General features: G+C 26.4%; 1 protein-coding gene across 1 annotated transcript in view; it reads right to left on the minus strand.

Moving 5' to 3' along the window:
• LOC122859003 (roundabout homolog 1-like) overlaps positions 1–9,791 on the minus strand; it is a 181,273-nt gene extending 171,482 nt beyond the window's left edge. Inside the window, exons 1-2 of the mRNA XM_044162314.1 lie at positions 9,765–9,791; positions 9,626–9,694 (exon numbers count right to left, since the gene is read on the minus strand). Of these exons, the coding sequence (XP_044018249.1) occupies positions 9,626–9,659 (34 nt within the window). The 5' untranslated portion in view covers positions 9,660–9,694; positions 9,765–9,791. The remainder of the gene's footprint in view (positions 1–9,625; positions 9,695–9,764) is intronic.
• Between the last annotated feature and the right edge of the window lie 3,535 nt (positions 9,792–13,326).

A 13,326-nucleotide genomic window follows, 5' to 3' on the forward strand; every position in this document is an offset into this window, starting at 1 on the left:
ATGCGTGATGATAGTTGAATAGTTTTGACAATAATCAAACTGGTTAGGACGCGTACTCGGATAGAATTTCAACCAGTTTCAGTATCAATTTTAATACGGCATACAGAATAACCAAGAGGTAACTCAAATTTTCTCGTCGACATTCCAAACGAACTATTAAACGCAGCAAAGCATTCTAAGGAGGTGTATGCTATTCTACTCTAGAATACTTCTTTACTTTTTTTGTTTGCTGCATACAAGTTTGTACTCCGAGCGATTGAAATCCTATTCAGATAGTTATTTTCTATTGATATAGTTTCAACTAAAAAGACAATTGATATATATTTTCTATTTTTTAATATATTAGTTTTTTTTTTAATTGACACTATCTCATAATGATTAAATTATTATTCATGACATCAATGTGTCGATTATCTGAATTTTTTAGATAAAAAAAATCATTTGAATGAAAATAAAATGATATTTTTGTTGAAATTTATTTTGATAGTTTTGATGTTATATATTTAATTTTATTTGTGTGGCGACTGATTGGGGAGGTATACTTGTAAGGATAAGCTGTAAATATAACGATTCTAAATGTGAAATAGTGTCGACGTAAACGAGGCATCTGGTATCGTGAAGATGATATCGGTTTTAGAGGGTGTTTTTTAGATGAAAAAAAAAGAAAAAAAAAAAAAAGGAGGATCTATCTCATTTGGTGATAACGTGTTACCTCTTGCCGACAGATATATCGTAAAACATAGATTATCTTTTGAATTATTTTACATGTTAATTGATATATTTGTGAGTTTCCCATAAAGTTATAATCATAGATTATTTTTTAAAAATTTAAAGAAAAATATTCAACAACAACTTATATGTTAAAAAATAAAAAACAACATCTAATAAAATAAATATATATAGATAAAGATTGAGAAATATTTTCTAATAAAAAAAAAAGTATATATATTATCGTTTGAGTTTCATTTCAAGACATATTGTAAAAGCGATTAGTAGTTATCTCCTTATACCCCACATTGGAATATATATATATATATATATTTTTTTCTCTAAAAGTCAACTGTCAATTAATGATTTCCTGAAGGTTCCATAAAAAGCCAGTGTATTGATATTATGTGTATGTAGTGAATTAAAATAATTACATACATGTTAAAAAAATTAAAAGTATTACTTTTTTTTTCTCAAATGAATGTTACATCACGATATATTTTTCACGTCAATTAGTTTAGTTGGAATAATAATTACAGCAACAGTTAAAATTCATGTTAGAATATAATAATTATTTTAAAACGCAAATATTTTACAATACATCACGTTTACTAGTAGCATACATAAATGTAACGTCTACATTATCAACGAGTTTTTAAAATGTAAAAAAAAAATATATGAAAAGCTGTAGCCCTCCTTGAGCCAATAAATTATTCAATACCGGAAGATTATACGAGTGCAAGTACCAGACGGAATAAACCACATATTACTACTCCTGATGATGCCGCAATTCTACAAAAGTGTGTATATATATATTTGCAGCACACTCTAACACTTTGATAATTATCCTTGTAATTAATGATAACCAGCTACTAGTCATTTGCGAGCAAGATGGCGCGTTATAAATCAATTAATAATATACGTTACCTGTTTGTTTTTCTGTTTTTCTTTTTCTCTTTTTTTTATATATATTTACCACAACGAATATTAATCACGCGGCAAAAATAAAACGTTTCAAGCGTTATGGAGGGATGCAAATTTTTAAAATTTCATTTATTTATTATTATCATCATTTACCCCTTTTTATATATGAAAATTGTATAGTGAATATAATTTTTTATAATATCAGGTCACCTTGCGGGGGTTCAGCTTTCATGCATCATCGAACAGCTAGTATGTTGTGGCCTAGGGCAAATAAAATATACGGAACGAAACAAGTTCAGAAGATGCCAGCTGTCGAACATGAGAAATATATAATAAAAAAATAATATATAAAATAATAAAAAAAAAAAAAAAAAATATTAAGAAGAATAATAAGAAAGCCTTGTGGTATTTTATATGGCCCGGGGTAAAACTTGACCGAGAAATATCCAACTCTTGGATTATCGCACTTTGTGAATCTTTGGTATATAAACACGCGGACGCAAAACTATGGCCAATGATCACCGAATCAAGTCGACCTACCTCACGATTCGATAATCGCTTGAAGAGTTTATATACCGCATATATACATATTATACCGATGTATGTACCTGTGACTGTATTTATATATCCAGCAAATAGTGGACGACTCTCAACGATATTCCCGTGCGATATTATTCTTCTTCTTTGTCTTTATTTATTTTATTTTTTATTTCTTGGAGGGTCAAACTGTCAGGGTCACTGATCGTGGGGCCTATTCACGTCTTTTAAAACTATTTTATATATAAACAACAAATATATCTATGTGTCTTGTCGTGACAAGCACTAATGTTCATATTACTTTTATAAAAAATAGAAATTAAATTTAAAAAAAAAAACCATTTGAATATTTTCAATTTCTCAATCAGTTATTTCGTTTGATTTAATACTATTTTTTTTAACAGAAAAATTCATTAAATTTGATAATATGTAGAATATCAAATTATCCATAGATTATATATCAATTGAATTAATCCTTGAAATAATTAAATTTGAATATACATATATTTATAGCAATGTTAATTGAAACTTTAATTTTTTTTTTTTTTACATTTGACATTCAATTTCACCCCTCATCGCTCTTTATTTATTTCTCTCTCTGTCTTTTATCTCCACTTAACCTAAATTACAATCAATAATCCAATTTCTCTTGGGAAATAGAACGAAAAAATTATTCTTTTCGTTTATCAAAAAAAAAAAACTGCAAGCTAATCTTTAACGTCGTGAATTTTTTATACCGTTAATGAGCCTCTTGATTGGAAATTTTTATTTATTTATTTTTTTTCCTCTCAAATAACATTAAAATGATCCAGTCAAATAATAATTTGCCACTTAAAGTTTCATAACCTGCCCATATAACTATATCCTTATTTTCGTTTAAACGAGGAATCATCTATACGACATATCGTTTATTCCTTTTCATGTAGACCGTCAGTGTAAATCCTCTCTTTTGCTCGCTAATAATTTTCACGAACCACTTTAACCATCACCATCAGTTTTCTGTTTCATTATGCATGATGTACATTTATGCGAATATATATATAGAGAGAAACTATTGCACTGGTATGTGACTAATCGGTAATCCAACGAGTTCCAGGAGATGTGATCCCTCATTCATTTAATAAAAAAAATCTCTTTTCATAATAATCATGACTATTATAAAGTAATGAAAAAAAATAAAAATAAATAAAAATAATAATGCCAAAAGCTTTTACTATTCTCTTTTATCTATTTAAAAAAAAAATGCAAAAAAAAATTAGTGTAAATATTCATTTTTCATGAGTTAATTAATTAAATTTTTGTTCTTTTTTCTGACATATCAATATTGCTTGAGTAATGAGAGGAGCAGATGATATATATTAGAGAAGAATTACTTGCTTCATCGTTGTCACAAGGATATACACTTTTAATAAACTACCATCCCATTATTGCCATGATGAAAATTTTTAACATAACACGTAAAGTATTATCTCTTGGCATAATATTATTAAAAGTCTTGAAATTCGATTTATTACGATGCAAATTCTTAATTACTCAAGTACCTCCTTTTACTTTAATAATTAATTTTCGTATGGTAACACGAAGGTATATATCATAAAAATTGAAAACTGGTTCAACATATATAAAATTATATAACTATGTAATTTTTTATTTTTTTATTTAAAAAAAAAATAGAAAAAAAAATAAAATTAAAAAACTTTATAGCGTTTACTTTTTATTTTTTTTAAATATATATACTTATATTATATTTCAAAGAGGAAAGATCGTAGGATGGCTTCAGTGATGTTGGTTATAGCAAAACTACTCTGATGTTTTTTGGTAAAAAAAAGGAAACTGGGTCGATCGTAAATCACCAACCACTTTTCTGGTTAGTCTCCGTTAACTTCATGGTATCCTGGCGATGAGATATATATTGCAGTGAAAATCGAATGGCAAGTGTCAAGTATGTGTTACCCCTCAAAGGTCTTAAAAAATATCCTCAAACTATCTACACCAGCATCACAGGATGCATAATAATTTTTTTCTCAACAATATATTTAAAAAAAACTATTCAGATGTTTTTTTTACTGATCATAAAAAAAAAAATATTCAAAAGAAAAATATATAAGAAAAAAAAAAAGAATAAAAGTTTTATTCCAATTGTAAAGAACATATTTACTTGAATTTTTTATTAATTCAAATAATCATGCCTAAGTTTTTTTTTTTCACGTTTGATAAAATATTTTTATATTTTTTTTTTTCTCATTTTGCTGACTTATTATTTACTAAATTACACGGTATTTCATATGATTGCTTGCCACAGACACGCAGGCTTCACATTTTCCTCATTATACAGTGAGATATATATATGTTGACTTTTGTTTTAGTGGTGATGCTTATAACCCGTGGCGTTTTACGGATTGTTACACTTATGATAAACTTGGCAATAGTGACATCTGGTAATTTACCATGTCATGTATCTACACATGTTTATAAATAGTTAGACGAATTGCACAGTGATATTCATTGTTTTAATCATTATAAAAAAAATTTAAAAAAAAATTCTCTAATTAAAAATTTGTAATACTAATATTATCATGAAAATCGCCGGTAGAATAAACGAATAAATACACCCAATTAATTGAGACTTAATAAATTGTATTCATCAAATTTTTATAAAAAAAAATAAAATACTAATTGGCATATGCATCAATAAAATTACGAAAAATTATGGCTGGTTAAAGAGCTTGCAGTTTTAAGCTGTTTTTAATGAGAAATTATATGATTCTATGAAATTCCGTTTGATATACATTAATAAAATTAAATGCTAAATTTTTTCATCATCATCATCATTATGAGTGGTTTACAAGATAGCCATTTTATTTTACACTAAAGCCCTGTTTTGTTTTACTGTAACACAATTGTTATCTTAATAAAAAAAAAAATTTCAGTATACTTTTAAAATTATTATTTTTATTTTATTATTTTTTTCTTGTAGATAAAAAATCTGTATGCAGAAAGACTTTATGTGAAGGGCAGATATAGCTTGAGGGTTAGCACGAAACATGCATTGCAAAAGTCAAGTCTTCTTATTATATATAAATAAATATATATACATAAATGTGCTGGTATACAGTATGTATATAACGTTTGAATGTTCACCAATCCCAATGAAATGCAACAGTCTCATGTGTATGTGTGTGATGCACGTAGAAATACTGAAACCCTCAACTCTATATAGCCTATAATTACGTAGCTTATTTAGTATTATTTCAATTATCGCGTGCCACACGTAGTGTACGATAACGCGTTGATATAACCAGTGGCTTGTGCACACTGCATCTACCTCTCTCGTCTTCTTTTTACAAATTATTGAATTGAAGTTTCGATCTCCGTGCTCCAAGTAATGCAATTTATTTGTCGTAATATTTATTTTATTTTTTTTAAATTAAATAAAAATTAAAATTAAAATAATCAAGTTTTTTATCGACTCAATGTAATTGTGTGAATGAAACTAACGAAACAAATATTTTTCTGATATAAGCAAAAAATAAAAATAAAAATTTTATGCACAGGCATTGTATGAGCTTTACTCATTATGACGTGTTTAATTTTTTTTTCTTTTTTGATTTTTTTTTTTTTAACAAAGCTGACGTGCGAAAAAACATTTAGAAAAAAAAATTTTTTTCGAACAGTTATCAGTTACAGAACGCCTACTTTCATATAGTATTGTTTTTTTATTTTTGTTTCAGCACAACATTGATGCATATCGGTTCTAGAAATATAAGCTAGACATGAAATTCTATGGTACTTATTTTAAACCTCGTTATATTGTGCTTTGAATAATATTATTGAAGCTTGGATATATATTTTTAAACAACTTTACGTGACACGATGAAAAGGTTGAATTCAATCTCGACTTGTTCAGGTAAATCTGTGAATATTTGTGTGATGAAAATCACGAATACATGTTTCTAAAAATAATATGACGTTGAGTATGCTTGATTAAAATTTGATGATATATTTAACGATTTATAAATATTTCATTGTTGGTTAATTAAAATTGTTTAACTTTGGCTCAAAAAATTTGACCTACTAAAGTTTAATTTAATAATATTAAAATTATAATTTACATATTATATGTTATCACATGTTGAGTGTGCGGTTTAAACTAGGAGAAACAATTCACTTTGGAATACTTAAAAATGCATAATTGGCAAAAGTTGATATCATTGAAAATTCTCGGACAAATTTCCCGAGGCAATGTACATACGAATCGTGATCAGTTTGGATATTTTACATTGCAATATCAGTAACAAAAATTGTTTAAAACAATTTTGATAATTTTACAGCATACCACACACAAATACTTGATTTTTCGGAATTTATTCTACTGGTATTTTCAACAATTATTGTTATTAAAAATTTATAATTAAATTGAGATACTTGATGTTTATAAAATCATCATTTTGAAAATAAAAATGGAAAAAGACTAAAGACTCTTCAGATTGGCAAGAAAATTTATTTGGAACAAGCTTAACCACGTGCTAGTCATAAATTGCTCGACAATTTTTTATCATCCGGTTGAGTGTTGTCTATTTATTTATACAATTTCATATAAAAAAAAAAAAAAAAAATTATCAAGCTCCCATTATATTTAGTAAATCATTAAACATCATGTTAAATTAATTTAAAATAAGCATTTAATTTTTTCTTTTGATTTTTAATTTTAAAAACTAATTTGTTGTATTTTTTATGTTGGAATATAGAGGAATGTAACATTTACCATAAATACAGGCAGATCAAAAACAAAAAATAAGTTTAAAATTCAAAAAAATGTTGAATTCAAAAAAATATATTCACATAAACATATATACTTTATACATTCAAAAATGAAATAAATGACTGGCAAGAATGAAAATATTACACCCACTCGTTTTTGCTTTTTTTTTTTATATTAAACCACTCCCAAAAGACGATTACGTTTTATGTAATTCCATATTCTCAGTGCTCATGGCAAAAAGAGTTTTTAATTTTATTTTATAATATTTAAAACAACAATAGAAAACTGCATCTCGCGTGATATGAACATATGAGTACAATGCCAAAGAAATCAAAAATAGCAAAAGCGAAATGTATACATATCAACGTAAAATCATCTGGTAAGTGGACAAAGGTAACCCAAAGCATCAAGCAACTCTCGCGAATAAATGCTTGCACCCACACCTCATGTGTGTCAGCTATTTGATTTTTTTTTTTTTTAATATTCCAACACGGTGTAGAAAACCAACACACACACACACACACACATAATGAGTATTATCAAAAGTACACTGACATGAGCTGTGGGACAGCTCCACAGTCATGTGGTCAATAAATTATAGCTTGGTATTATTAAACCACATCGAGCCATGGTCCATCCATTGACACTCGACGAGATTATGATAATTTTTCGTCCTGTCGAATCTCGAATTTTATTGAACACATTAAAATGTGTCAATGAAATTTTTAATAAATTTTTTCCAATATCCTTTTCAATATAAATAAATAATAATAATAAAAAGCTGATGTTTATGATCATTTCTTTGTATTTCCCCTTAATTTAATAAAAAAAATTATATATTTATTTTTCAAGTTATTTTGTTGTCTTTATATTTTGTAGATTAAAGAATGCATAAAAAAATGTTACTGTCTTTTTTTTCAACATTAAATACTGGAGTAGTACCGACTACAAAGAATTTTCTAAATATTAAAGACAAAAATATTTAAAAAATTTTGATAAATTCATGTGAAACATATATGACGTTTATCGAGAAAATCTTGCACAAAGAGTTTGTTTTTTTTTTTTTATTTAAACTAAAAAATATGTATATGACAGACTGTTTGATCATTGGCATTAAAGCGAACCATTTCATCTATGGTTTGTGTTTAACCCAAATGTTCTGGCTGGCTTTTTTCCAGAGCACGTTCAAAAACATTTTCCTTGAGCGGCTATACAACAAACGAGAAAATTTGCCGTAAGGAATTGTTTCGTCGTTCCAGTTTGTAAAAGCCTATTCTTCAGCTGGCAAGATTCACCAAATGGAAATTGCTTCCTCTTGAATAGTCTTCAATCGACGTATATATTATTTGTTATTTTTACATTCTAGTGAAATTAAAAAAAGAATAAAAAAAATTGCCAAATTTAAATTTTAAAAATACAAGTAAACATTATATTGAAACTTGTGTTCTAGTTTAATTCAACATATTGGTTTTGTTTAAATTTATTGATCAGAAAATCCATATGAACGTTGCATAAAAGAATATTCTCTTTTGTGAATAATAAAAATTATTCATATGAATTTTGTTAAACCTGATGGGTCATTAAATATTTAAAAAATAAAAAATATAAATTTATTATTCCAATATGACTCGCTTTGAAATTTATTAAATTCAATAAATTTAAAAATATATACTCTACCATGATATATTTTTATTATCAATGACGACAAAAGTTTTTTCCAATTTTATTTTTGTTCTATTGTTTTTAAGTATCACGAAAAAAGTATTCTGGGTTTGACAATTGTTAAACAAAAACTAGGTCGAGTATTATAAAAATATCTGGATGTACAACACGAGTGCTTTTGTGTTCACATGCTGATATTAATATTTTTATTTTATTTTCAAAGACCCGAAGCTTAAACGTGATCTTGTCAAATGTGGTAAAACTGTATTTACCCAGTGACCTACCAAGCTAATATCGATAACGTTTATATTAATAAAATAAAAATAAAAAAAAAACAACAACAACACAACTGTGATATCAGTGTCCATGATGTCGAGGATATTCTCTGATCAGTTGAGCGTGTGTGATAGAAGCCAGAGGCATCTTCAATAATGGCTATATGATATTCTTTACCCTGCTGTTACAGACACATGTCCTTATGATTTTCATGGATTTTACAGTTATGTATTTCATATATAGATAATATCCAATACAAAATATTCTACTATATCTATATAAATAGGCCACTATTAGGTGCACTTGCAATGACAACAACTGCTTCTGGTTGGCACGAAATCTCTAAACTAAAATTTGTCTTGCTAGGTCAGGAATGAAGCTCGCAACAATGTTTATTTTTTTTTATATCGTTTTGTCAATAAAACTATTGACAAGCTGTTCACTTGTTTTAAAAAACATACAAGTTTTTTATTAAAATCAAAAAAACATTTATAAGTTTTAGTTAAATATTTAAATTTGGTATTTTTAATTTAATGAATCCGTGTGTCTGTTGAACACAGCATCACACAATATTATAGTGAAAAGAATGTAACGAGTCGTGACAAAACAATTCGATTGAGCCAACGAAAAATAAGAATAAATAATAAATATATAAAATATTTATAATGTAAAAAAAAAATTCTGAATAACATCAAGTATTAAATTTTTTTCAGTAGCATTGAATAATACTGAATAATTCAAATATTTAATATTCACCATTTTCTGTTGTCCTTGGATTAAGAATTGACATCTTTCATGGCTGATCAAGTACCAGGACGATAAAATCTAAAAAATAAGCAAAAAATGTTGTATTAATAAAATTCATTAAATCTGTATGGATTAATTAATTACTTACTAGTAAAGGTTTTGATAAAAAGACTTTCTTGAACTTTTACTGTCATTATTATCTCAATTGAATAAAAAAGTAAGTAAAATCAAAAGTACTACGTTCTACACGTAAGTTTATAATTTTCACAGTATTTTTTTTATATTAATTAATTGACTATTCGGAGCAATTTGTTTCGTGTATTAACCCTTCCAAAAATCACGGGTGACTGATGTTTTTGGTTTTATTTTTTCTAAAATGGCCGACTAAATTTCAGCGGGCAACTTTTAAATTAGACTTAAGGCACATAGTTTTTGTTTTCGCCACCGAGCGCTTGAATAGCTTACATTAAAAAAAAAAAAAGAAAATACATGACGTCATCTCATGACTTGATAAAAAAAAAAACCTTCGCGCACTAAATTATTTTTTTATTAAAAGAATTTTATTATCACATTGAACTTGTTGAACACTTCAATTTAATGCTAATGAAACTACACTTTGAAAATAAAATAATATTTTCAATATTTAATCAAAATTGAGTATCTTATATTACAACAGGAAAAAAAAATGCTAATGAAAGGTCTTCGCAGATAGCCGATTTTTAAAATTACTATTTTATTGTAAAATAATTATAAATCACAAATTTTACTTATATCAATCGATTGACTACTGATAGCACTACGTTTTATATATAAATTTATAATTTTCACGGTATTTTTTTTTGTACTAATTAATTGAATATTTGGAGCAATTTTTTGTGCGTATTACCCTTTCTAAAATTCATAGCCGACTGATGTTTTTGGCTTCTAAAATGGCGGAAATTTCAGCGGGAAAAAAAAAAAAAAAAAAAAAATAGAGCATGACGTCATCTCATGACGATAAAAAAAAAACCCTTTGCGCAATTATTAATTGTTTTATCAAAATAAATGTTAAAAACATATTGTAGTTGTTGACCGATTCAATTTAATGCAAAATACACTACACTTTAAGAATATAATAATATCGAGTTTTCAATATTCAATTAAAATTGAGTATTTCACGACAAAAAAAAATAAAAATGCCAATGACCTTCGCGTATAGCCGGTTTTCAAAATTACTATTTAATTGCAAAAATAATTATAAATCAAATATTATAATTATATCAATCGATTGACTACCGAAAGCACTACGTTTTATTTATAAATTTATAATTTTTACGGTATTTTTTTTTTAACTAATTAATTAATTATTTGGAGCAATTTTTTTTACGTATTACCCTTTCTAAAATTTATAGCCGACTGATGTTTTTGGTTTTTAAAATGGCGGACCAAATTTCAGCGGGCAATTTTTGAATCAGATTTATCACAATATAGTTCTTTTTTTCGCCACCAAGCGCTTTAATAAAAAAAAATTAATAATAATAATAATTATGACGAAATTAAATGAACAGCTGATTGCAACTGATATGACAACAACACCAGGTGTTTATCAATTAAAAAATACAACATAATAAGCTAAAAGATTTTAATTGCCACATGACAGTATCTGGAATTTATTTGACACTTGTTTTGAAAGTGGCAAGACTTTTATACCAAGGACTCATGCTAATTAAAAATTTATTTTTAAAATCAAATTTCTTTTTTTTTTTTAGACAATATTAATTAATTTTTGTTTAATTTTATAGATGTCATTTCGAAGAAGCTAACCAAATTTTTGTAAACATGCAACAACAAATTCTTGTGGTCAATGAGAATTTATTCAACATGCTGTTGCTGAAAAATAATAACACAACAATATGGTCAAGGATTATTTATAAATTCATTAGATTAATATACTTTTGTTTTGTATTCTTTCTGTCATTCCAATTCTTGATATTTACAAATATCTAGCTCAATAAAATCGAACAGCACATCAATAAACCTGAGGCTAGCTAAATTATATTAAATAGTTACTGGTAAAGACATGAAGTGATGGTAAGTTTTCTCTAAAATAAAAATAAACAAATATATTGTTGTAATAACAACAGATATTAAACTTTTATTTTGAGTCAGTAGAATAATATATTGGACCATTTAAATGTTGACCAAGTAAGCATATGGATTTTACACCATTTGTTACAGATATATCAAGTGGATTAAAAAAAATTAACGTATACAACAATCATTATAATTCACCTGGTACAGCTGCTTGTAAATATACAAAAACTGATGAACGATGATGTTAAAATTGATACAATTAAAACGACATGTTGATATTTTTGAATTAAGACAAAAAACTTGCGAACCAACTCATTGTTAAGACTACTTCAACAAAAAGAAAAAAACTTTAAATCAATTAGTTTATAAAAAATTAAAACAATGATAAATACAAGTAATCTATTTTTATAAAAAAAAAAATTATGAAAATCAGAATTATAAAACTAACAGTTAACTCGTGGATAAAAAAATATTGACATACTTTTGTTATTTCCACAAAAAGATAATAAAAATACTTTATTTTTAAAATACAAAAAATATGTGGTTAAATCAATAATTACACAGCTTCAAGAGCTAAAGCACTGACTTTTAAGCTTGGCCAATCAATCAGTGATTGCAATATCCATTCACTTTGTGATCGTTTGATTGATTGACCAGCTTAAGTTCAACTTATATCATCGAGGTAATTGATTTTGTGTCCCTTTATGATCAACACCAACAAAAAAAAAAAATTCATAAAATTGTTATGCTGTTATTACCATTTGAACAAATAAGTATTAAATATCAGAACAAAAAAAAAAAAAAAAATTAATACCGTAACAAAAAAAAACAATCAATCACTAGTATTTATAATAATTGGCCTCAAACAAAATATGATCACTGTTTATTTTTTGTCATGTCTTCTATTTTTTATCTTGATTTTTTTTTTTTTTTTTATTTATACATGAGATAAAATTTCATTATTTATTCTACAAGAAAAATGAAGCCCTAAGGATATTTTAAAATTAGACTACCATGTGTAAAGAATGAAAAAAGTCACACTGTGGGTGGGCTCCAACACATAATAGACAAGAACGATTCATAGCTTGTTTTTTAATTTTTTTTTCTCTATTTTTTTCATCACTACTATGTGTTCTTAGGTTTTTCAACTATTTACTTAGGCTACCGATTGTTTAATGAGCCTGGCTCAATTTTTTGTCTCTGAGACACTCTGGAAAGCTCCAGTCAATAAAGCTTCCAGAGTTCCAGTTCATTGACTAGGTTTCTTTAAATGAACAACCAACGTATTTTAAATTTCAACTGGTACCCAGGGGAAACTGCAAACTGAGTAAACATTTTTTTTATTTTTGCTTCGTTTTTTTAAATATAATTTTTTTTGTCAGTGTAATTGAATTTTATAATACGTGACTAAATCGAATTGGGATGTTTCATCAAAAGTGACAATTGAGTGTCTCCAAATGTATGTATTTTTAAATCCAAATGGTTATATTCAGTTTTTCCAAGTGATGGCAATAATTGGTAGATAATTTACTGCCACAGAATATTTAACTGATTTTTTTTTTTAGATTTCATAGACATATCAACGGTTATCAAACTTCACATTAAAATAAATTGCGAATGATTTTTATTTTTTGATA

Source organism: Aphidius gifuensis, linkage group LG6 (genome assembly GCF_014905175.1).
Source record: "Aphidius gifuensis isolate YNYX2018 linkage group LG6, ASM1490517v1, whole genome shotgun sequence".
NCBI lineage: Eukaryota > Metazoa > Arthropoda > Insecta > Hymenoptera > Braconidae > Aphidius > Aphidius gifuensis.